General features: G+C 39.1%; 1 protein-coding gene across 2 annotated transcripts in view; it reads right to left on the bottom strand.

Moving 5' to 3' along the window:
- The window catches only part of RASA3 (RAS p21 protein activator 3), a 130014-nt gene that overhangs the window by 91016 nt on the left and 14055 nt on the right, over positions 1-24943 (bottom strand). The window contains exons 1-2 of one of the 2 annotated variants that reach the window (XM_062487939.1): positions 23660-23740; positions 3053-3170 (exon numbers count right to left, since the gene is read on the bottom strand). In XM_062487939.1, the coding sequence (XP_062343923.1) occupies positions 3053-3129 (77 nt within the window). In that variant the 5' untranslated portion in view covers positions 3130-3170; positions 23660-23740. Of the gene's footprint in view, positions 1-3052; positions 3171-23659; positions 23741-24943 lie in introns of those variants that run through there. The other variant, XM_062487938.1, reaches the window with a different exon arrangement.

Below are 24943 nucleotides of genomic sequence, written 5' to 3'. Positions count from 1 at the left end.
CCAGCATAAAAGAGGAGATGATGAGTCAGAGCCTGAAGGTTCTATAACAGATATTCCAAGCAAGCCAGAATTGGAGATTCATCCAAGTCCCTCTGGGAAGGAAAGATAACCGCTTCCTTTTTTCCATCTGCCAGTTCTATTTAAGCTTTACACCAGAAGGCCTGCATGGAAAAATATACATTTATGCAATGCTTAGTATAAGTCTAAAGAAGCTCAATTGAGAAAAAAGAGGTGGAGGGGGGGAAGGGAAGTAATTCCCAACTACACAAGACATTGTATCATTACAAGCCTTTCCCTGCAGGTGAAGAAAAAAGCCATTCAGAAATGCTGCAAAAGATGGGCTTCTCCAGGATAAATCTGAACAAGACATCATTCCAGAATCAGTAGTGCTAGGGCTGCATATGCCCTGCATATAGGGCTGCATATTATGACGATATGCATGTGCATATCCTCATGATTCAGATTTTCAAACAAAGCATCTTGTTTTCTATAGACTGCAAAAAATATTTTTGAGCTTATTGCTCAAATAAGTAATTTGTACTTACTGGCAAAATTACAGCATTAGTAAAAATACAAGCAATTCTCATAACTTTATAGAGACCAGACCGATGCCAGACATGAAGTGATAAGAAGTAGAAAACAAGTATGAACAAGAGATCAGAGCCAGTGCTCTCCCCTTCAAACTGTAGGGGAGAACTGCGTCACCCACTCCAATGCCAGCCACACAGCATTTCAGGTAGGACTCAATTAATTTAGCCAAGCATTGGCCCAGCTTCACATTAAGTTGGCACGTGCCTGCCAAAGTAATGCTGTACATGACAGCAGGAATTTCTCTGCTGCACAGAAATTACATGGCCCATAGGGCACATAAACCTCACCTGCCCAATAACTCACTCAGTGGGTTAAGTCAATCTGCAAACAAGCACTAAAGAATGGAACAGCATGACTGGCTCCTCATCCCAGAATCCTACAAAAAACTATAGGCAACTGCAGTAGGGTTTGGTATAATTTGAAAAACAACTTCTTCTGGAAGTCTATGTACACATTTGTTTTAAAATATGTAAACACAGTCATGAAAGTTAAAGTAGCTGTTTGAGTGTACCTCAAGAAGTAAGAGGAATTCCTACCTACAGATTGGGAAGACATCCCTGGACTACCGCCCATGTATTTAAGATTTTTGTCTGCTTTTTATTTTATACACCAGAAAAATAAAAGATAGGGAAACACTTATACAGCTAAATGCAAAACTGAGTTGATATCAATGTCTATAAGTGGATATTCAGAGACTGTAAAGCAGCAAGTTTTCCAAAAACAGTATTTGAAAACAGAAGCTCACACAGGGAGAAGGTAGACTCCCACTGAAGACAGGAATTCACTAGGAGAAGAAAGAATGACCGAGGAGACCATCTTCAGTCAAGCCTTAGATCAAAGAAAATAGGTCCATAACGGGATTCTGAGAGGCCATCTGGTCCCACCACTGCTTTAAAGCTGGAGTATCCTTATTATTTAGTTGAGACTGATCAGAGAGAACCTATTAAAAGCCATCAGCAATAAACACAAAAACCAACAAAATTGCTCCAGTACCTTTAACAGAGATTTTTCTTCACAGTTAACCTCAACTTCCTTCCCCACTGCAATTTGAGTTATTTATTACTCGCAATATCCATACTGGACACACAGACAAGTTCCCTCACTCTTTTTTTTTTTTTGGGGGGGGGGCGGGGAGCTAGTTTGCTGGGTTTTTTTCTTTTTTGTTGTTTTTGGTTTTGTTTGGTTGTTTTTTTGTCTTTGTTTGTTTATTTTTTATTTACATATTTATGTCTTCTCTAGGCTAAACAATTACAATATTTTAACCTTTCCTCACGGGTTATGTTTTCCAGACCTCTGATCATTGCTCAGTTCTCACATCCTCACTTCCCATCTTCCATTTTCCTGTGAAGCACTAATGATCATCCAGAAAAAAAAAATAAAAATCCCAAAACAACAACAAAAAAAATGTATATGACTTACAAAATCACTTTTAAAGAAGCAACTGGTTCAGGGATATTAGGTTTAGGAACACTACATGTCAGCTACAGGGGTGAGGAAGAAGGCATACAGACCAATTTTTGGTTTTTGTTTGTATACAAATAGAAAAGCATTAGCATCATCACTCAAAAACACTTAAAGATGACAAAAATTAAATGTGAAAGAACATATAAAGAGACTTACAGGAATAAATCCCACTCACATTCCTGAATGTGTCAGGTACTTCTGAGTGGTTGGGAGTGAGGTCTAGACATACTTCCTGAAGCACATTATTTGCAATAACAAGACAAATAGCAAATTCCTAACACATTACTCAAATTGGGAAAAGGGTGAGAGTTATCTCTTAAGATAAACGTTATAAACTTGATTGTTCCTTGCTGCTTCTTTCCTCTCCACTAAAAAAAAAAAAAAAAGCTTTGCTTACCAGAATACACATATGTGCCCAGTCTATTTCCCTTTACTTTTTTGATGTCTAAAGATTTCCAGAAGAAAGCATTTTAACTTTGCTAAATGCTTCTCATTCTCTTTCATTCTACATTTGACCTCTGCATTCTCATATGAATTGTCCAAGATAATCTGACAGGCATCTTATGTTCAAACCTTTGCTTTCAGTTACAGCCTCATGACAGGAAAAAAAAAAAATTCCTAACTCCCTAGGGCAGCCAGACCAATGCAAAATTCTGACCCTAGAAAAATGCAAAATGGAGTTTAGTGCACTTTCTCTAAATTGAGATTTCAGAAGCTTAGGGAAGTACAAAACAAATATTGCAGAAAGAAAGGAGCATGGGTGGTACATTGATCAGGAAAAAATTAATATGGGTTGCCTTGGTGAAGGCATTTTCCCATAAATACAGACAGGTATCACAACATTACCATTTTTACCACTAGTGTTTTAAAAAAGAAAAGAGAAGAATCCTATTCATCCTCTCTTCTCCCCTCGAGAAAGTGTCTTTGGAAGATTAAACAAACCTAGTAAGCAGAGAATTAGAAGATTTAACAGAACATTTATATATGTATGTGTTACCATAATGACTTCTCCACTATTTTGGTCCTGAAAACCTCCTCCTGGTCCAGGTTTACAGTACAGTAGCAATCCCTCATCTTGTTTGGCCCCGGATATGTAGGAAGATTTTTGGCTTCACCTAAAGACAAGAAAAAAAAAAAAACAACAGAAAAATTATTAAAATGTTATCCATGAATTAGTCACCTGTCAACTAATGCAGTGTCAGCAACATGGCTAAAGCAAAGTATTATATTTTCCTACTCAGATGTGAAGTCTCTGTTAAACTTTGCAGCAGTCTCCTGCTTTAAGTTCAGCAGGTCCTGACAGTCACAAGGTTTAGAGTTCAGCAAAGAACTCAACTGTCTGCTCCATCCAATTTATTGACATGTATTTGGATGCAGACTATCTCCTTCCATACAATGTTTAGGTTTTGATCAATGCTCCCCTAAGATATCAAGAACACCACACACCAACAGCAATCAACCTTCTCAACAGCCCATTGATTTATCCTAAAGCCATTAGGGGAACACAGCAAAGGAGCTGTGCAGATGTGGAGATGGAAAACAGTCGCTTTAGTTACAGCCAACAGCCTTAGATCACACACTGGACTTCAAAGCACTCTGATGGAATAAATGGCACTTGTGAAGCTGCCTAAGGTCCTTCCACAAAGGTACTAAGCAAGTCATGAATATTCTTCACAATAAAACTACAGCAAGAAGTAAGTGTGTATAATTAACAACAACAGAAAGGACAGGACTAAGGAACTCAGGGTAACCAAGAGACTACCAAACCCAAGCATATGAAACAAGAACAAAACCACAGTTTTCCCCTCTACATATCCATTTACCAAAGCTGAGCACTAAATTCCCTTGGCCGACTGATAAAAATCAAAACTCTCCAACAGGAAACCGGACAATGCCCCTCATCATTTTGCTAAAGTATCACTATGTGGATGAGTGATTTAATTCTAAAGACAAAACTCTGACCTAAATGTAAGTCTGCAATGCTCATGGTCTTATTTACTGTCACTCTTTCAGAAGCCAGGGATTATTAGCACATAGCATGGGTACTCGATCATTCTCTCCTCATAAAAATACAAGGAATAAAACTAAAACTGCACAGACCAAGGGAATACAGGCTTGTTTGCCAGTACAGGAGGAAACCCTAAATGATGGGAACAAATACAACTTTCTATCCAAACTCAGCTCAGCTTAAGTGCACTTTCCTAGACACATTGTTTCCCAGTCTCCAGCTCCCAAATAGCTTTATATTGCTAAGAGAATCACCTTGCTTGTTTCAACCCTACCTTCGGTAAAGACAAGACTTCTTCCTTTTGGCAGATTTGTTCCACAGCAACCTGAGGCACACGCCTGTAAATACTGAAGATGCATAGCAAAGAGATGCTGAGACAACCTGCACCCTCAGCTATCAAGGAAAGGCATAAAATGACACAGGACTCAGTGTCCTCCTGCCTGGCATCTCTTTCTGGCACACTGTTCACAGAGTTTTGCTGACTGACTCATGGCATGCCCTTGGAAACATCACACAACCACATTTCTCACAAATGGCTTGTACACAGGTGACTATGTATATATGTTTTCTAAAGCTAACTACGAAGCATATACAGAGGCACTAAAAAGAGACTTGAAACTGTTGCTTCAGACAGTAATGCCTCACTTCAGAGTTTTAAATAAATTTGTTCTCTCAGCTCAGCTGATACAACTTGACAGCATTCTTCCCACTTCCTTCAGAGTTGTGAGACACTGCATTTAAAAAAAGTTGTCTCCACTGTAATTTGAAGGTGCGACTGGAACATCTGTTGGCACACTCAGTGTGGTGCTAAACTAAACTGAAGTGTTAGCAATAGTTTAACTGCAGCAACTCTAGAAAAAAAAATATATTGAGGATTATTGGTAGCTTGTTCATTCTGCACTGAAGTCTATCCTGCCATATTAAACCTCCAAGTTTCATTCTTGCTGGTCTGAGTTCAAGCAAGTTACAAATCAAATGCACTACTCTCACGCAGGCTGAGGCTTCCAAGTCTGTCTTCTCCCCCCAAGCAAATTCCTATTAATTTTCCTCCATTAAAGTCACATGAGACCAGCCTCTTTCCTGGAAAACTGGGTACAGTTCCCCAGTGAGACAGTGTCAACAGGAAGCGTTTCAATAGCAGACTGATAAGGAAGTCTTCCTCCAGGGCTGGCACACTGTTCTCACGGTTCTTCCAAGAGAAACACAAAACTTTTCAAGCTCAAAATCAAACCAAAACAGTAACACAGCTTCCCTTTTTCTTCACTCTTCCACTTCCTACTACAAGATTAATGCATCACATGGAACCAAATCTCTATTTTCCATCTTGATTTCCTTTTTTTTTTTTTGATGGGCACAATATTCACTCAAGCATTTAAAGGTAATAGCTACACCACGTACTCCGTAAGAACCACATTTTTGAAAACTCAGTTCTTTCTTGAAAGAGTTACAATAGGAAAGCCCACAACATTGAAGCCTAAATTCAGTGTGAAGAAAGATACCATTTAGCTTAACTAGAAAATGGCTATCACCACCATCACAATGCTAGAAAGTGCACAGAGGGAAGATAGAGAAGACATTTTACAGTTAATTTCTTTCTTCAAAATGAAAAATACCCTGAAAAACCACTGAGACTAGAACAAGGGATTAATTAACCAACTCAATATATTAATCATGTTACTGACTTGAGTACCTTACCAAAAAAATACTGTTTATTCCCAACACCAGCAGCAGCCAATGGCTGTTTAGATTCCTCCAGCAATGACCAGTTGAGAAAGAAAAAATTATCAAGCTTTCAAGCACAGCTAAAGACTCAGCTCTCTAGCCGGACATTTTAAGTCAACAAACACACTCTGTTAGAGCTTCAGTTGTTCTTTAGATTCCTCCAAGACAAAAAAGTTCCCTCTGTGGCACTGTTTTGCCATCCACAATGAAGCTGAACAATTTGATCAGTATTTTTTTGGATTTGCTACCAGCAAAATGAAGAAAAAGAAAAACAAAACAAAAGCCCTGAATACATGATACAGTCATGCACCATTTCCATTTTCTCAAAAAACAGAGCTGATAAGATCATTATTTCAGGCAAGAATTTAACCACTTAACCCATCTGTGTAGAAGAGACATCTTCATCAATTGCATTTTCAAAAGTCAACTCCCTTTTTTTTCCTCCCCTCTTCATGTGTGTGAAGTACCTGTACACTAGAGAACTTGGAGAGGGCTTGCAGATGAAAGGTCAACATACTCGCCTTCAAAATTTTCAGTTTTCCACTTCCACTAAGAAGAAATGGAATGTTTCTTAAGATGTCCAAGACCCTGAAAATTTAGACTACACAAGCACTTTGTTTTGGAGCATAAGGCTTCCATTTGGAGCCACAGCAGCAGAATAATCTGTTCAAGTTGCCAATAGCCTTTCCCTCTATCCCTGCACTTCTAATGGACATGGGTCCTAATTTAACTGTGTGCCGAACTCAATTCTAAGTACTTAAACCTAGCAAAGCTGATTTTAGCTACAGAAAAGTTAACATTAGGTATTTTAGACAAGTCTTAAAAAATGGACTGATTCTGAATATGTCACTGGCTTGCTAGCTTCTCCTCATTCTCCTCATAGAATTACTACAGGGTTGCTACAGTTCAAACATAGACCACCAGAGCAGCACAGATAGCTTAGCTTGAGCCAGGCACAGGGAATGCAACAAGTTGGAAAAAATGAAGGAAAAAACTCAAAATTGTATTAATCTTCTTTGTTCTTTCCACTGTTCCATATTCCTGCCCTGCTAAAACACTGACAATAAAAGGAAAGCAAGTAAAAAGGGCTCTTGTGCACATATGGCAAGGAAGGCTCTGGAAGCATAACTGGTAAGAACAAAAAAAAAAAAAAAAAAAAAAAAAAAAACAACAAAAAAAAACCTTTTAAATGCTTCTAGGAATAAACAAATATATACATACATTTCCTTAAGGTTTTGCCATTGATTTTTTTTGAAGCATCTAGGATTTTTAATTGAATTTAGATGCTTGCCCCATTGTGTTATCTTTGCTTCTAACACATTTCCCCAGATACAACTTTCTGAAAAGCAAAGAACGCATGACAGCAAGGTATTACATCTACCTTTTGCAAAAATTTTCTGCTCTTGTGCTGCCAAATATTGGGTCACGAGCACACACAGATCTGCCACTCTGAATGCATTAAGGAAGACTTTGTAATGCACTAGCAAATTTATCCTGCTGTTTTCTAGCAGAAACATAGTTGACCAAGATGGCATGAGAACAATTTCTCAAACTGTTTCAGAAAACAAATAAGCAAACAGAAGCCTACCTCCAAAAATAAATCCAATAAGAGCAGCTGAGCTTTCAATGCCAGAGCATTTGACTTCAGGGAGCATGCTGAAAGACTTGAGTACAGAAACAAAATAACTAAAATCTGAAAAGGGCATCTTATCCAAACCCACAACAATCCACTTTGTTTCTGCTATATTCAGGAAAACACTCTCCAAAGACGCTTGCAGGGAAGCATTTCAAGAACAAAAACAGAGCAGCAATGTATGTCAAGAATGAAAAGTTTCTCCTGTTCTTCTTTAAGCTCTATATCTCAATAGAGATGGTAGAAATCTTGAAAAATTATCTCAAGCACTCCTTTCAAGTTTTCTTTCTTCTGAAAAAGCATTATTGCTTGAAGATCCACAGATCAAGCAAAACAGAAAAAGGAAAATGTATGTACACCCAGACCTCTGTTTACCACAATTTATGCTTAAAAAGGTACTCATGCACAAAATCCAGCATATACGTAAAATATCAAGAAAACAGCAAGTTTCTAATAACTTTACTTAAAACTCAGTGTTGATTAAAACACATGGAAATACCTAGAACTTCATGTCTATGCATTAAACTGAACAGAAACAGTTGCATCTATGTTGAATGCTGAGAAAGCAGTTTATTTTCTTGCAAATGACAGATAATCTTTTTTGCAGATGAGATGGGGACTAGGGGAGAGATATGATTGCAATACCTCAGGAAGAAGATATTGAGAAAATAATCCCTTTTAGTATTGAAATAGTCCCAGTTGAAACACTTCCATTCACATTAGAAAACAATTTTGTTACCAGACACCTAATGCAATAATTATATGACATTAATGTAATGTTTGAAAGCAGAATAGATGCTTACATTTGTATATAATTCCTATATGTAGATATACTGTGTGTACCTCTCCAAAAAAAAAAAAAAAGTTTGAATTAATTTTTGCCTTTCCAAATAGAAAGTAGCAGCAAAATAAAATAAAGGTTAAAAGGGAAGTTCCAAGAACCAGTGTACCCAGCATACAACGATGGAGGTATGTAAGTAGCTTAGTGCTCCTTTGTACTTGTGTAGTAAAACAAAAACAATACTTTCTAAATAATACATGCCAAGTGTCAAAAATGTTCTTTTCCCTCCACTTCCAGGTATAATTCTCACAGCCTGAAAATAAGAAAAACACACAAAAATAAAATATCTAATAAATAAAATTGATGCATTAAAAATTTTATTTCTTTTAAAACTGATGTTTTAAAAGAAAACAGGCTAGAAACACTACTTGTCCAACAATCTGTTTGCTCTGACCGTTGGCATTTATTTACGTACACACACATGCACATGACTTTCCTCTCATGGAGAGGCAGATTGCATGAGATTTCTAAACCAGGTCAAAAATAGCCATCTGGAAAGAGATTTTGATGATCTGGAAAAATGAGATTTTTAGATGACCTGTTCTTAATCTAAAAGCCCTTGCTTGCCAGCCTCGTTCCACGTGAAATGGTCATCACATTTTATCAGAGAAGGCATTTCCTCATCAAAACAATACTGAGGACCTGGGCATCAGCAAGAACCCCCGAGCAGCTCGACACCATGGCCTCAGTACCAGAGCACCGCTTCAGCAAGAGGACACCAAAGACAGCACACTACATTAATTACTAATTTTTAGACATGAGCACTGTGTAGAAACCCTCTTGGCTTCAGGTAAAGAGCATCAACCCCAAATCTTTCGGCTTGAAACTGAAGACCAGCACCAGCTGATACCCCTATCCACAGCCTAGTGACAGGAACATTTGGCATCTGTTAAAATCCCATCTGCACAAGCCACTTCACCAGTACACCCAGTGCCATACTACCATACTACCTCCTTTCCCCCCGCCTCACACGATTTATCTTACTCCATACCACTTAGGAACCTTCATACAGATCCCCCTCTGATATGGAACCTGCTATAACATTTCTTTCTGTCCACTGTAACAATTGCTGAGCCTAACCAGCCATAGCCCGCATGGTGAACAGACTCAGACCTAGCACTCAGAATGGCAAGTGGCCAAATTCTCTCTTTCCTATACACGTGTAAGCAGACATTCCAGTGCTCCTTTTGCATCCCTGAAAGCCCAATAAACTGCCCACATATCTTGCTTTATTTTTCTGGGTGTAACAGAAGCAGCTGAGGCTATTTTCACTGGAGAGCAATGAGAAGCTGTAGGCTGACAGTCTTACTTTTCTTGTAAGAAGAATGAATAGAGAGAAGGCTCAAAAGATCTTGTCGTGATCTTAAGTACTTAAGTGCTTACAGCACAAGGGCTGTTAATCAAATCCCAGGGCTGAGAGGAAAGATGCCTATAAAGCAAATTTCATGAGAGCTGCTTGCAAAATTAAGATTTTAGTTTGTACAAGAGGAGAGGCATAATTCTCCTCAACTCTTTAATAACTGGTTGCATGCTACTTGCCAATATTGTGGTCAACAGCAGGCATCAGGTTTCTCTAAAGATCCCCTTAGAATAGTAACTTAATCCCACAAAATAAAAAATACACAGTCCAGCTGCTTTTTCACAAGACTGAAGCTATTCTGTGTAAAAGGACACTTTGAAAGAAAGAAAAAGGTGTTCTCAAGGAGTTTACATTTAAATTCAGTTTTTCTGTGGTATTCCGCAATTGGCATATAAATTGATTTGACACGATTTTTTTCATATTTCTGCAGAAAAACTGATGAATTGGCTAGACTCTGTGTTGACACAAAGTTAGACTCTGTTTCACATATGTTATTTTTCAATCCAGTTTGTGTTTTGAAGATGGCACCTTGCATCAAGACACCTCATGAAATTTCCCAGCTGCATTTGGTAGAGACTTGTGAGGTTTTTCTTACAGTTCCAGAAGTGTAGGGACAGTTGTCCTACAGGCTGTTCTGAAACTTCTGAATTGTGACCTTTGTTTTTAGATTGTGGCTTGTGCAGCTCTTGGTAGGTTTTTTGGGTTATTTTTTCCGAGGTGGGGCATTTGTGAGGCAGAGTTGCTTGGTTTGGTGGTAGCTATTTTTTAAAAAAATAAAATCAGCTTCCTAAAGTTATAAAAGACCTTCTCTCAGCAAAGTTTAAGTCACTCAACATCTGTTCTGGGAGGCCATAAGGGAGAGATTCAGGCTGCAGGAGGGGCAGAGTAGCTGAGAGGAAGTAACTTTAAACAGGCTATTCCATCATGGAGCTGCATTGAGCAAACAGCAAGCAATTTCAGCTATTTTTAGAAAAACAGTATGACACAGGAAATACAAGCAAATGATTTACAACATCAAACAACTAAATCCAACAAGGGTTCCCTTTTGAGAGCCTCTGTACTTTATTATAATTTAAGATTGTTGCTCTGTAGTAAGGAACCTAGTCATTGCTAAAGAACAAAAGTACTGTTCTCAAAAACATCAGTGTAAGCAAAAAGCAATGTCTGTGGAAATAAGACTTTTTACTTTCATTTATATTATTTAAAGACAAAACCAAAAGTCACATCATAAAAAATAAGAAAAAGGACAACTTTTATCTATGTACATCCCATTATTTTTAATTGTAAATCAAAAAGCAGCAGCTGTGTGGAAAAAACAGCAAAACATAAGCAATGAAAAAGGAGTGATCCCCTCTCTTCCAGGACACTAACCACTTCCATCCCAACAAGCAACACCAAACCTCATCCCACAGTATATAAGACCCAACATACTCATATCTGCAAAAAATAACTGCCAAAATACAGTTATGTTGTCTTCCAGGGGAAGCTAATGCAGCAAGATTAAATAAACTTCAAAGCAACACAGGTCTATTCTACTCCAGTAGAATATTATTCTCACAGAAATAAGACTCAAAATTAAATTTTGGTTGTGGTTAATCACCCAGAGGCTGAGTATTTTTCAAATCTGGCAATGTTTTTTGGAAGCTGGGTATTCCCTATGAGCTACTAATCCACATCCACAAAATTCATCCAAAGTTGAATTTTAGCATATCTGTTTATATACCAAATGCATCTGTATCACACAGAATGACAGGAAAGCTAACAATGTGAACTAGTATTGGTAACAACTGTGGGTGTATGATACCTGTGATAATCAGCTGAAAATTGGAGACAGAACAAGAACACCACAAAAATGTTCACAAAAAACCTCAAACCACCACTATTTGGACTGGCTGTAGACAATCTCATTTGCTTCCACACTGGTCTGCACCTCTGCCTACTTCATGAGCATTTTCCTGTCAAAATATTGTTAATGACTTACAACATGAAAAATGCAGCTGTTCATAAGGACCAGAATCAAAAGTTTAATGTGGAACATTAATTCATCTTCCCTTCTGTTCAGGTTTTCATCTATAAACTATGACAGAGTTTATAACCGTTTATTTCAACAACTTCCAATCCTTTACTATGTCATAACCCTAATTTGCTCTCAAGGCACAAAGTAGACATTGGTTCTGGGGCTCTTCATAAGATGCAATACTTTGTACAGTTTAGGTGCCTGCATTAACATCTACTGTTGACAGACTCCTGTGATTTGGGCCTTAACACAACATGTTTTCTGAATCATAACTTGTTGTCCATTGACTAGATATGGAGCTTAGCCAGCTAACAGCAGCATCTGGGTTTTGTGTTCACAACCACACTGCATATATTTTCCCCTCTCTTCCTACTTCTGATCTGGCCACCACACATTTTCTGCATTAGTTTGTCTTTCAATCTGCTATTTCCCACAATGAACCATTGCCCCTAAAATCTTCAAATACCAAGATAAAGAACTTCAAGAGCCTTCATAACAGCATATCACATGGTAGGGACTGGGAAATGCTACTGCCCTAAACTTGTTTGAAACCTCCATTAAATCTTGGCTCCATCAAACACTTCCAGGTACAGATAATTCAGCAAGAAGAGTTTCTGCCTCAAACACTAAAGTCTGATTCAGGTACCATGATAGTAAGCCATCTATGTTAACAATTTTTGTTATTACCACTGCTTTTATAAATCTATAGGGTTCACAAAGTTCAAGCTACTACTACTACTACTACACTTGCAATGTAGTTTTTGCTCTTAACAGTATAATGAAAGAAGCCAAGTTTAAGCGAGATGTATTTCAGCACACTGAATAACTTAAAATTCACCTGCCTTATAGACAATTCTTTGCCAGTTACTATGAGTCCCAAATTTAATACACTAATTTCAGTGGGACTCCAATAATGTCAGTTACCATGACTATAATACATTTTTCAATATAATGATGCTGCTGAACCCAAACAGCAAGCAGTGGGGGAGCATGTAACAGGTAAGCAGGCAACAACCTGGGGTGCAATTTATTTTTTAAACAAGATTTCAAACAGTGACTAATCTGATTGCCCAGAAAAGGGGAATATCAAATGAATTATGGCCTGAGGAACAAACCTAATGAAGAAAGCATGACTCATTGTGCAGGAAATGTGATGAGAACCAAATGCTTGATCATCCAACTTCAGTAACCACGGGAAGAGAAAACACATTTACTTCTTCACTCCTTAGTAGTATACAGATAACACAGGCACAACACTGCAGGAAAACAAGCAAGAAGCTGAATACAGTCATTTATTTACAAGCAATCATCAAAACTACAGACTTCAGAAGTTTGTGTGCTCTGTGCTCCAAAAACACATCACTTGATATAAGGAGCTGAGATTCTTAAGAAACATCTGAGCCAAAATTACAATATTCCCTTGCAACTTCCACAAACATTCATATGATTAAAATTTGTATTTACAGGGAAATGTCTAACTTCTCATGAACAGTCTGCAATCCTGTTGGGTTTTTGTGCAAAGTATAAAGTGGGTATTAAAAATGGAAAGTGACCTACTTTCCTTTTCTAAATTATGCAAAGTGTCAATATAATGAAACTCAATTGATGTTGGTTTTCTTTCAATCTTCTAGTCTCAGTTTACAAGTTAGTCATATCAGCTGCAGAAAACGGGGGGAAGTCACACTGACTGTGAAGTATTCATCAAGTGTTAAATACTTCACATACTTTCTACTAGTGAAAAAGCAGAAATAATTTGTCTATGCAGAAGGGAAGGAATTCAAAAACATGAACAAGAGGACTATCTGGCAACCGCTCCAAAATAAATTCAGAAAGTTTTATTGTTACATGCATCTTCAGTTTCATAGTTCTAACAGCACAAACCTACTCTGACTTTGCCTCAGTAGCAGAGGTCCAGCAGTAATGAGAGCTGTACCAACAAAGACTTCATTCTCTTTTCTTAAAATGCTTAAGACTACATAAATATTCAGCCATGACAAGGGAGGATTAAGCTTTAGAAAGGGAAGGGCAGGTAATGGATATTTGACAGGATGGAAGTACAACGGCACAGCATTCCTAAACATAATGCAATACAAAAGATAAGATGAGCACTACTTTTCAGTTTAACTTAGAAGCCTTATTCTGAAAATTTCGCCAAATCAAACCTAGATCCACCTTCACAGTCTTTGAGCCAACCCAGCTAGTTGGTGACAGTGGCTTGCTTTCATGACACATAGGTGAAGAAGGCACTGCAACCAAGCTTATTCCTTAGCCCAACCACCAAAAAGGACAACAGACATTTAAGCGAATTAAAACTCACAGTTTTGAATCACAGTTATGTGGTGCAACTACTCAGTCATCAAAAGCCCAAAATACACAAAACCTTTGTTAACTCTGTCATCAGCGCTTTACAGAGCACATCAAGCAGGCAAAAAGTGGTAATTTACCCACACACATCAACTTACAGTTCATCTTCTTCAGAGCCCAACAGAAGTGAGAAAATCATGTCTTTCTTGCTGATACAGCACGTACTAGTTTTATCTCAAACTCGAAAAATAGAAAGCAATAAATCCTTTCACATTTATTGAGGGTCACATGAAGCTATGCCAGCACATGCAGCCAGTGTCAAGAGGTAACTAAAGACCAAACTATACATGCGCAATATCAAGTTGTCTTGAAATAATCTTCTCAAACCCCTGTGCAAATTCATGGCTTGCAAAAGAACAGGAGACTGGAGTCAGGGAATGCTTCTGATAATCATGTGTAAAATGAAGTTGATTTCTGGATTACATCACACACTTTCACAGACTGTAAGGAAGCTCTTCACAGACATTTACAATAACCAGCTGCAGAAGTTAAAGCACGTAAATAGACATGCCCATCCAAAGTCTATTTGTTGGATAAAAATATTCCCTTTTTTTTTACCTTTTAGGGTAGAACACAAGTTACACAGATGGACACAAATCCATGTGCACTCTGTAGTCACACAGTAGTGGGATGGGAATGAATACGCCAGAGATTTGGCTACCAAAACAAACTAATGCTTCTTTGCAGAGATTGCCCAAGAATGCAAAGTCACTCAGCCTGAGTTAACTCCTTTCACATTTCATGTGGCTTCAAAAGTGGTCCATTTACTTTTACAAAGCAATACCACACAGCAAAGCTGTTCTGTGCAGGAAGGTTCCATCCCCATGCAAAAAGCTGGCTCTTGTGGTTGAAGATCTGGATTCCATCCCAGTTCTGCTGCAAACTCCATCTGTGATTGTGCATAGTAAGTCACACAGCAAATTTCCATGGTCAAACTCCAACCCTAATACTTCATAATCAAAATGCAACTTCGGATCTCTCAGAAGAGCCCACATGAGAGCAATGTATTCCAGTATTTGCTAATGCAACTGCATGAGAGATTGCAGAAGCTGCATCTGAGAGCCAGCAAGGCCATTCCAGCCAGACCCACCTGCCTTACACTAAAGGGCTCTCCTGTGCAGCATGTCAAGATCAACACCTTGGTCTAGGAAGCTTCTTGCCTGCTGTCATAACAGCATAAGGGGGCAAATCAAACACAAAACAGAATTTACCAAAGCAGAGCAAGAGTAGACAAAGCATCTGGTCCTTAAAAAAAAAAAAACAGGTAAAACAAACAGCTTCCAATAAGCATGACAGGAAATATCTCACTGTTAGCAGTGTATACTTCCAGCAGTGCTGTCACATCCATACAGAGAAAAAAAAGAAACGGCCCCCAAGGGCTTTATTGTGGAAATAATACCAATTTAGGCATGAAAAAGGTACTGTAACTGTTGCAAAGAAACCTGGCAGAAAAGTGCCTTGTGACAGAAATTATTTTCGTAGGAAAGACTCTTCATGGGAAACTGCCTGAGGTATTTCATTCCACAACAGAAGGGTAGAGGAACTCCCAAGTGGAGAGAGGATAGGTACATAAAACTGAAGCACAGAGTAACACAGACACAAACCCAGCAACAGTTCTCACTAAAAAGTTCAAAGTTCACCTCTATGTACTCCAGCACTGTTACATCTCAAATAACCATGCCATAACCACTGCATAACCATGCTGCTGCCAGCCATGGAGTTAAGGGATCCAAAAAAAAGATACTTTCTTCTCATCTTCCCAAGATGAACCATTTGTGAATAGGAATGTGAATTATTTCAAAAGATGTGCAGTCAGAACAGATCTTTCCTGTACTGACGATATTTGACTCATGGAGGTTTCTGCAAAAGAAACTACTTGCTTCTTATTTATAGCTCTAACTTGTTCTGAAATTCAAATACTTGAATTATGAATTCAGAAGTGAGGCAGTGGGTATACCTGCAAGCAGGAAAACAAATGCAAGTTTACTATTCAGTGAAAGAAACTCCCTATAAAGCTAAGCAAAAACATGAGTCTTTAAAAGAAACATCTATGTAGGTAACAATATTCTGGGTCACTGCTATTTGCTTATTTCTAGGGAACTCTTATAGTTATCAATCAAAGCTTCTCTCCTTTGAAAGGCAGATAGATTTCTGTACTAATATGTTCTTAGCATACATAAGATATTCCTCCAGAGAAACAACATGCTGTTTAATAGCATAAATTTGGCAGGAAAGCTCAAAAGCAACTATAAATTAACTGCAAGTCAGTGTCTTCTTTTCCTGTACTCCAACACACTCATTCTCTGTCAGAAGAAAAGAGTTATATAGGGGGGTTTTAAGCAGGGAGCTGTATTGTCCTCACCAGTAACACTGCAGCTTCACAGCCACCTGAAGCCACCAGAGGCCAGCTGACTGCTCACTGCCCATCTTCCCCCACACCAGGAGCAAAAACACACATGCACATGCTACACAAATCCATTAGGTAGAACAGACCTTGTGCAGCCATTAGTTCTGATACTGTAGAGGTTCCTGATGGTTCCACACCACAGCCTTTTGCCTTGCTGCAAGAAATGGGGCAGCAATGAGAGTGAACAGGACAGGGCTTGTGCAACTGCACGGCACTGGACACATATTTGATACAGGTTTATGGGATGTAAGCTCCTGGAAGATCTGAGGCTGCCATCTCAAGCACTGGAACTACAAGCTCATTAGTCACAGCTACTCTTGCTGGCATTGCTCTATAATGCCACTGATTCAAAGACCCAAGCAAAAGCAATGAAGTCTCTGATAAAAAGAATATGATCAACTTATGGAAAGACCCAGTTCAATTCATCATCATTCTCCATTCAACTCTATACTCCCTGACCACCACTTAATGTTCTCTGCTGGTTAGCCTCTCCACTTTTTTTTTATTGTTGAGCCCTCTGAAAAAAAAAACCCTACTAATCCTGCAAAGTTTTCCAGACCTAACAAAGTCTTTCTATCAAAATCAAAGGGAAATAAGGGAAGAAAGCCAATCTATGTGAAACAGTACCGAATCTTGGCCACTCTGTATGAGCTCAAATAAATCAATTTGAACTTTTTTTCCCCAAGGCATTCTTTGACAGTTTACTTCTCTACTTTCATTTATTCTTCCCTTTATTCAGTTGAATCACCACTGTGATTGAACCTTATACTGTACATCATCTCTCTCTCATGAGGTTTCTTGGTCCTTACCAAAATGAAGTCTAAAATAAAATCAAGAAACCTACAAGGTAATCAGCTATTCAAGTGCATCTATACCCTATTTACCATCCGTAACGCTTATTCACCATAAGAGAATGAAATATTTTCCCCAAAATGGTGTAATCTGCTGATGCACATGCTACCTCTGATTCCATATAACTGCATACTGCCAGCTGAAGAGGCCAGGTCACTGGCTCACCATCTCCAGTGCTTTCCCTGAGAGCAAGTACAGCTATTGCCTCTGCTGGCTCACCACACTGAAGATAGCATGGTGTGGTCACGAGTTAGTTTTTAAATTCAAGCAGCAGGTTCAGTCAGCTCCACAGCTACCTGCCAACCACTGCACTCAAGGGCAGAAGCTGCAATAGCAGCCCCTCTACAAGACAATGCACAGTCATAGCAAGTGAAGTGTGTCCCATTAACACTGATCTCTCCAGCTGTATTGAAATCCAGCCATGGACGAGACATATCAGAATTACTGCTTTACCAAACTCATTACAGTTTCTACTGCAAAACCACATTTGCCTTCCTAGCCAGCACAGTCATTCCCTGTGATGCACATGCAAACCGAAGGTAAGCAGACCTATTCGACTTTATTAAAAATACTGTCTTGAGATTATTCACAACAGCTGTTTCCTCTTCATGCTAGTGGAAAACAGATGGCAACATAACAAGAGCTAGATAATTTTAAAAATTAACTCTAAAATATGACACTTGTGCAGGATGTCTTCCACTCATGCATCTCCAAATGGGATAGTAAAAATAAATTGATGCCAAATGTCATTTTGCTAGTACAATATAGCATAATTAACATATCAAGAAGGGCAGAACAAAGAATACTTCAAATTGCACAGAAAAGCTGCATGTTGTGTAGAACACAAAGCTGTTTTTGTAGATTCCCTACAAAACCACTGAGAACATTATCCCCTCTGTCAAACACTTATGAAGCCTGTCAGCGTCAAGACACCTACAAAGCATAAAGACAGTGCAATTACAGGTGTGGAGAACAGGGGTGTATACTTTTTAATAATAATTAGCAACTTCAGTCAAGATTCACATGGGTGGGAAACAGCAAGGAAAATATTTAGAGTCATACTAACTATCTCTGTGAACAGATAATGAGGGGATTTCATATGCGTCAGTCTGCCTCAACTGCAGCCCATCAACCGCATTTCATGCATATTCCATATGCTTAAGAGTAGAATTTAAGAAACTAAATACACCACTGTAACAGTTTAAACACACATTGAAACTATGTATTATTGAGCTACCACACATTGAAACAATTCCTACCAAAATATCAGCATTTATGGACAGACAGCAATGAATCCTTCATCAGTAACACATCTACAGGACCAATTTAGAGACAAAGGAAAAATTCTGGACAGAAATTAAAGCTATGCTTCTGACCACCTACTTCATGGGAACAGTTTAAGGCAAGTGGTCATCTTTTTTTTCTAATATGCTTAGCACTAATATGCAGTATGCAACAGACCCCTGAACTACCAGCTCACATTTCAGGATCTAATATTGCCTCTGAGTCTCAAATTTAGAGTAGTGAAAAGAACAATGCTACAACACTTCATTTTTCCGGGCAGGCTCCTGGAAGTGACTACTTAAAGTCTGGTATACATTTAAGAACTTGCAAGGTGCAGCTTTTCATGGCAGAATAACTTATTTATTTATTGTAAAAACTAACAAAGTAGTCTCTGCCAATCGAGACAACTTTCCAAACTCCACTGCAGATCTGCCGAGAAATACACTCACTTCTATTCTCCTACTCCATTAACATGCCTGGTGCAAGCCTCCGCCACCTACTCTGGTAACATTTCTAAAAAACGAGAAAGCAGTTAGACACCATCTTTACAGTACAGGAAAACTGGTCCAAAAGAAAACTCATGAGCATGTGTATCTGTTCATCCCCCTTCAAAAAAAACAAAACCTCAAGCATAAAACAAACCACATACATAAGTTGTGCCAGATGGTTAGCACATTTAGAAACAGAGATGGTCCTAAAATCAGCTCTGCATACACTCAACCCTATTGACAGCACTACCCAAGCCACAGTTCCTGTGATTCTTCCACCCATCATGTTTATTGCTGTCATTTGAAGCCAACGTGCCTCAAAACAGCAACACTTGTGGTCAGCAAAGGATATATACAAACTGAAATACCGTTCTCCATAATAATATACAGCATATAATAATAAAATACACTGCACAGAATCATAACCTGCATAATATACACTGTAATAATCATGTAACTGCTTTTTCATTATACAGTTTTTTACACTGTATAGTATATAGTCTGTATAGTCACGTGCTACAGAGATGTATGAAAACCCTACACAACTCACCAAGCAACTTTTAACTTTCAAACTCACTCTGTTCAGCTGACATTTAAAAAACTTTACTTTCATTTATGACTACTTATTCTGCTGGGTTTTGATATGGCTTTTTCTGGGATGAAAGAATTCTCTATTCTCTTTCTACAAGCATAATCAAATATCATGTTGCTAATCTTTTACTACATCATAAATACAGCTGAAGTGTCTGGAATAGTGAAAGTGTTTGGTGCATTGAAGAGTCAAGTAGTGAAAGAGAACAATTACAGCAAAAAAAGATAACTTCTTCCACGCCATTTTATCTTTCTGACTTCCATTCTAAAGGTAGAAGACTGAATTTTGCAACTTGCCTGACACATTATTCAGCAAATTTGTGATCTCAAGCAAGACAGCAAAGTCTCTGACATATTCATGTACTCTCTAGCTGTGACTGTATGAATCAACTTCCTCTATTTATGGAAAGTGGGTACTAAATTAACTCTTGCTTTGGCATTTATCATCTACAAGCTTCATTCTCAAATTCACGGGATATCCTCTGTCCGGCACAGTCTACCATTCCAAGTAAGTTGTGTAACTCCTGCTGGCATGGCTAACCAAAGTCGACACATGTTCATATTGCAGAGGTAAAAAAAACAAACAAACAAATTGTCACAGTCCTGCAAAACACAAAACTTAAGTAAATGACACCCAAACTGCCATTTCCCATTATCAGACCTACACCCAGACCTGCTCAAAGTGGTACCTCTTCTATTAGTTCTCTCCCTTTTGTAAAGGTAAAGTAGACATAAACACATGTATCAAAAATTTGTCTTGTAGATTAGGAACTGAATTTCCAAATCTTAAACATAAATCCCGCCTCATTTTCTTCAGGAATCAGAAGTCATAAATGCTGCCAATCAGGCTTACATTTAAATAGAAGGAGATGGGGCACATGTACAGTTGATAACTGCAAAATAACCACCTAAAATAAATCTGCCAAGGAATCCAATTACATCACTGAGCTTTAACCACTTACAGTGTACTTGCAGGAATGAGGACACCCATTTAACAAGTTTCCTTCCTCTTCAACAAGCTTCCTTCCTCATCCTTTCCCCCTCCCCTCCCCAGATCCCCATTTAAATGTTTTATAACAACCACCTACATCATGTGGATTATCTAAAATAAAGTTCTCTCCCTTGTTATCATTAAGAGCTGCAAATTACCAACAGCTCACACCCAGGGGAAGATGTTTACTGAATAGATAGTATAGCTCTGTGGTCTTCTCAGCAGGGAGGAAAAAGCCACTTAACCAGATAAACCCTCCTTTCAACTTCTCTCCACTTCCACCTCCCTGCTGTACCCTTCAGCTCAAAGGAGCACCTAATCTAACTCAGACAGTGCCAGAATCAACACTGCACTTAAGTAAAAGAACTCACATACAACTCCAGCACAGTCAAGCCAAGCCATAAAGAAACATTCAATAACTTACTGGACACATCTCACGGGTGCTCTCTGCTACTTTGTTTTGGGAGATCCTATATCACTTTCTTTACATAACAGTTATGAATTTCCTCTCCCCAGCCCTGCAACTGCTGTCTCCTTAATCTTTGCTTAACTTGATTGCCTCTCATATCCCTGTGCTTACACAAGCAAGATACCCGTAAACATATGGGAATGTTTGATGTCATGCAGCAAGGAATTACCAAACCCACAAAGTGCAGACTTTATGTGCATCCTAAGACAAATCTCCAAGCAATTTGATTATGGAGAACAAGCCTCATATGCAGTTAATACTGTATGCACCATGTACATGCAATAGTCCAATATGTGAATTTACCATGATATGCATTTAGAGTACAATTCAAAATATTTTGCATGAGTTATCATTGCCTTTTCAGGAAAGGAAAGAAAAAACATTATCAGTGATAACTTTTAACTCTTTTAACCAGGCAGAACTAAAGAGGAAGACAAGGAACCACATGCCTATCTGTAAAAAACTGGTCATTACTCTCCCTTCTGTGGAAGGAGCATATTGCAAGTACTGCTGCTCTGAGACACACCACTGTCTTTCAAAGCAGCAGGAAACTCAAATGCAAACAGAGCCAACCCTTTCATCTCAAGTACAGGTCTGCAGGGAGAACCACAAGTAACTTCATAAGCTAATTTCTATACAACCCTCTGTCTGCTGCAAAGACTCCTTCAACACAGCTCCCACAGAAATCACAGAGAAGTCTCAAAAAAAATCCTTCTGGGGAAGGGGGAAAGGAAAGAGGCAGGAAACAAAGGAACACTGAACTCTAAAAAGTCTCTTCTGCTAATTAACAGAATGCTGCTGACATGATGTAAGGGCAGACTTGACACAGCCTGGAGAGAAGTAAGAGCATGCACCAGAAACTTCACAACAATCAGACATGGTTTTCAAACCACAGAAAGAGGGAAGAAGAATAAATCACTAAAAAATATCACAGAATGAGAGAGCAAGATACTACTCAAAGTACACAGATGAATAAAGGCACCAAAACACAGCTGCAAAAGGTTAAAGAGACTTCAAGAGAATTTCCTTTCTGTCCCTCCCAACAGTCTAATTAGCAATCACTGTAACATACTGTAGCAATAGCTACCTAATACCTAGTACTTCCCACACTTGCCCTCATCCACAAAGAGCTGTGGAAATACCCGCCGTGCAATGCAAGTTACAGAGGCTGCAACAATCACAATGGGGGGCTGGCTCCCCTCGCACACAGGATGTGTTTTATTGCCACAGTCACTGTTACAAAACACACAGACCTATTTTCTGTTGTTGCATCTCCACTTCCTCTTTTCACCCTTTACGATTCACACCGTGGTTTTCCCGGGATCAGGAACTGCAGAGGGTTTTATGTGATTTAAGGCTAGCCCAGACAAGATGCTAGGGTGCCAGGGCTCTGAGCAGAGCCTCTCCCGCAGCCCCGGGGGTCTCGGCTCCAGGCCAGCTGTGACACAGTGCAGCTGTGTAAACCCCGAGCAGCCTGCTGGGGAGGCAGCCCTGCAAGAAAGCACTGGAGGAGGCCTCACTGGACCCTTTCCCCACTTCAGGGCTGCATTCCAGCTCACACCCTTGGCCCCAGTCAGAGCTCTGCAGGTTTGTCTGCACCTGGCCCATTTGCCTTACCGACCCTGACTCTGCCCTGACGACTTAAATTCTAGTGTGACCTTGGACCTGCCCATCACTACAGAGCTCTCTGGTGGTGACCAGGCTCTTGGTTGACCCTGGCTAACATCATGAACCTGCTCTACCCCTTGTTTGGCTACCCCACCTCACTGGCAAGATCACTGCCCTGCCTTGCTTTGTTGTCATGATCATCTTCCAGCCTGCCTTTTTTTATCAAGTAATCCCCTTGGTGCTCCGTGACAAGTGGAATAAGATAGCTTCACATTTAATTAATCTTTTGTTTATTCAGTTCTGCTCTAAATATTAATAAAACGCACCCTTATACCAGCAGGGCGCTGGAGTTCTGTTACTAAGGTCACAAGGAGCAGTGGAGTATTTAACCATTGTTATTCAGAACAGGGCAACACTTGTCAAGGCTAAGCAAAAGGTTATGTTGTAACATAAGTGAACAGCAGCTTTTCAAAAAGGTAAGCAGCTAGAATACAAAATGAAATTTATTACTAAGGCTATAGCAGACTTCTCTACATTGTTTAGACTCCAAACAACTAGAACAGAAGTTATTTGCACAAAACAATGCTCTACACCAGGACTAAGACCTTGGTAGTGCAGTGCTTAAAGTGCCATTACTGTTAGCTTACAGAAAGGTGAAAACTGTACTAAATCCTGCAGATCAACAGGGAGAGTCTAACAAGCAGGGGAGGGTGGGTACACAAGGGAAAGAGCAACAATTTAGTACCAGTTTCTTAATAATAGCTGTCTTTTTAGCTTCTGTTCTTCAGAACCAAATAGAGTACTAAAGCTATTTTCTGTTTAACTCTTCCTATGCCCCTCAACTAAAACAGCTAAAACAGGCAACATCAACTCAAGAGAAGTCAGCCTGTCCAGCAAACATCTGGGTGTCAAAATTAAGTATTAGGCAGCCCTTGGCTATTGACCTTAAATAATTCAATCAAAAATTACCCAAAATCCCAGAGAATCAATATCAGCATATTTTCTGACACTTGTGAGAGAGACTTGCTCTAGTGCTGCATTTCATTTCTCCAGTACTGGTTATACCAGGCAGGACTTTCACTGCAAAAGCCCTATCGTGTCAGGAAGACACAGAAGGCATTTGACTCCAAGTGCAGATTGACAAGAACAGGATCTTGAAAGGAAGGAAGCAAGACTTGGCAAGGCAGAGAAACAAAATCCTGCTTGTCCTCCCCTGTCCCTTCCCCTGGCAGGGCTCTCTCATCACTCTGGGCACTGCTTAGCCAAAGCCAGTTAATTCCTTCTCTACATATAGCTGGAGAGGTGCTTGTGAGGCATCTGCACTCTGCATCTCAGCAGGGGAAGGCACAGCACAAATGAAGTAAGCAGGAAGGAAGAAGATTGTCACTACAGAATAACTATGGCTGGATACATATTCAGGACCAAGATCCTAGCCACTTCAACAAAATTGGCTTCCAGAAAAACATAAAATTAGAGGGAAATTGGCACCATGATTGGCAAATACCATTTTTCTATCCTGTCCCCCACTTAAAGAGAGCCAACTCTAGCTTGAAAAAGGCTGTATAGTTAAAAACTTCACTGTACAGTAAGGAATGCAGCAAAAGAGCTCAACAATACCAGAGCAAGTTTTGAACTAAACATATGGGCAGAAAACTATGTATTCCACTACAAGAACAGAATGCAAATGATGACAATGTCAATAATAATAATAAAATAGCTACTCATTACACAAGTACCTATGGGCTAAAAGCAGTATAGTATTTTTCTTTTAAAAGTAAATATATAATCCTGTAAAGGTAAGAATGTTGTGTACACAAAAGGACTCAAGATGACAATGAACAACCCTCATGACTGTAACCCTCAGTTTCAAGTGTTTGACTCTGGAAGCTCACCAGTGCTTAGCAGACACGGGCAAACAATACAAGCCTCTTAGACACTGTTTCCAGCTGCCAGGAACATGACAGAAGACATATGTCTGATGTCATAATGTCACAGTGAGACAAGTATCCAGGCTGTTTTACCAGCAGAACAGAAGCTACATGTTTCAGTGACTTTCCTAAATCAGGCTTTCAAATTTTTAGCATAAAAATTCATTTATCATTAAGGCTAATTAGGCAATTAATTAACTTTAGAAATTACACCTGAGGAGACTGTAAAATGAATTAAGCAGGCCAGGTCAAACTTATTGTCTTATATCTTGAAGGTTTGGAGCTGAAACACCCAATCTGGATTATCACAAGAGTACAAATCAAC

This window comes from Cinclus cinclus, chromosome 2 (assembly GCF_963662255.1).
Source record: "Cinclus cinclus chromosome 2, bCinCin1.1, whole genome shotgun sequence".
Lineage (NCBI taxonomy): Eukaryota > Metazoa > Chordata > Aves > Passeriformes > Cinclidae > Cinclus > Cinclus cinclus.
The sequence above is the reverse complement of the archived record's forward strand: the minus strand, read 5'-3'. Positions and strand labels throughout refer to the sequence as shown.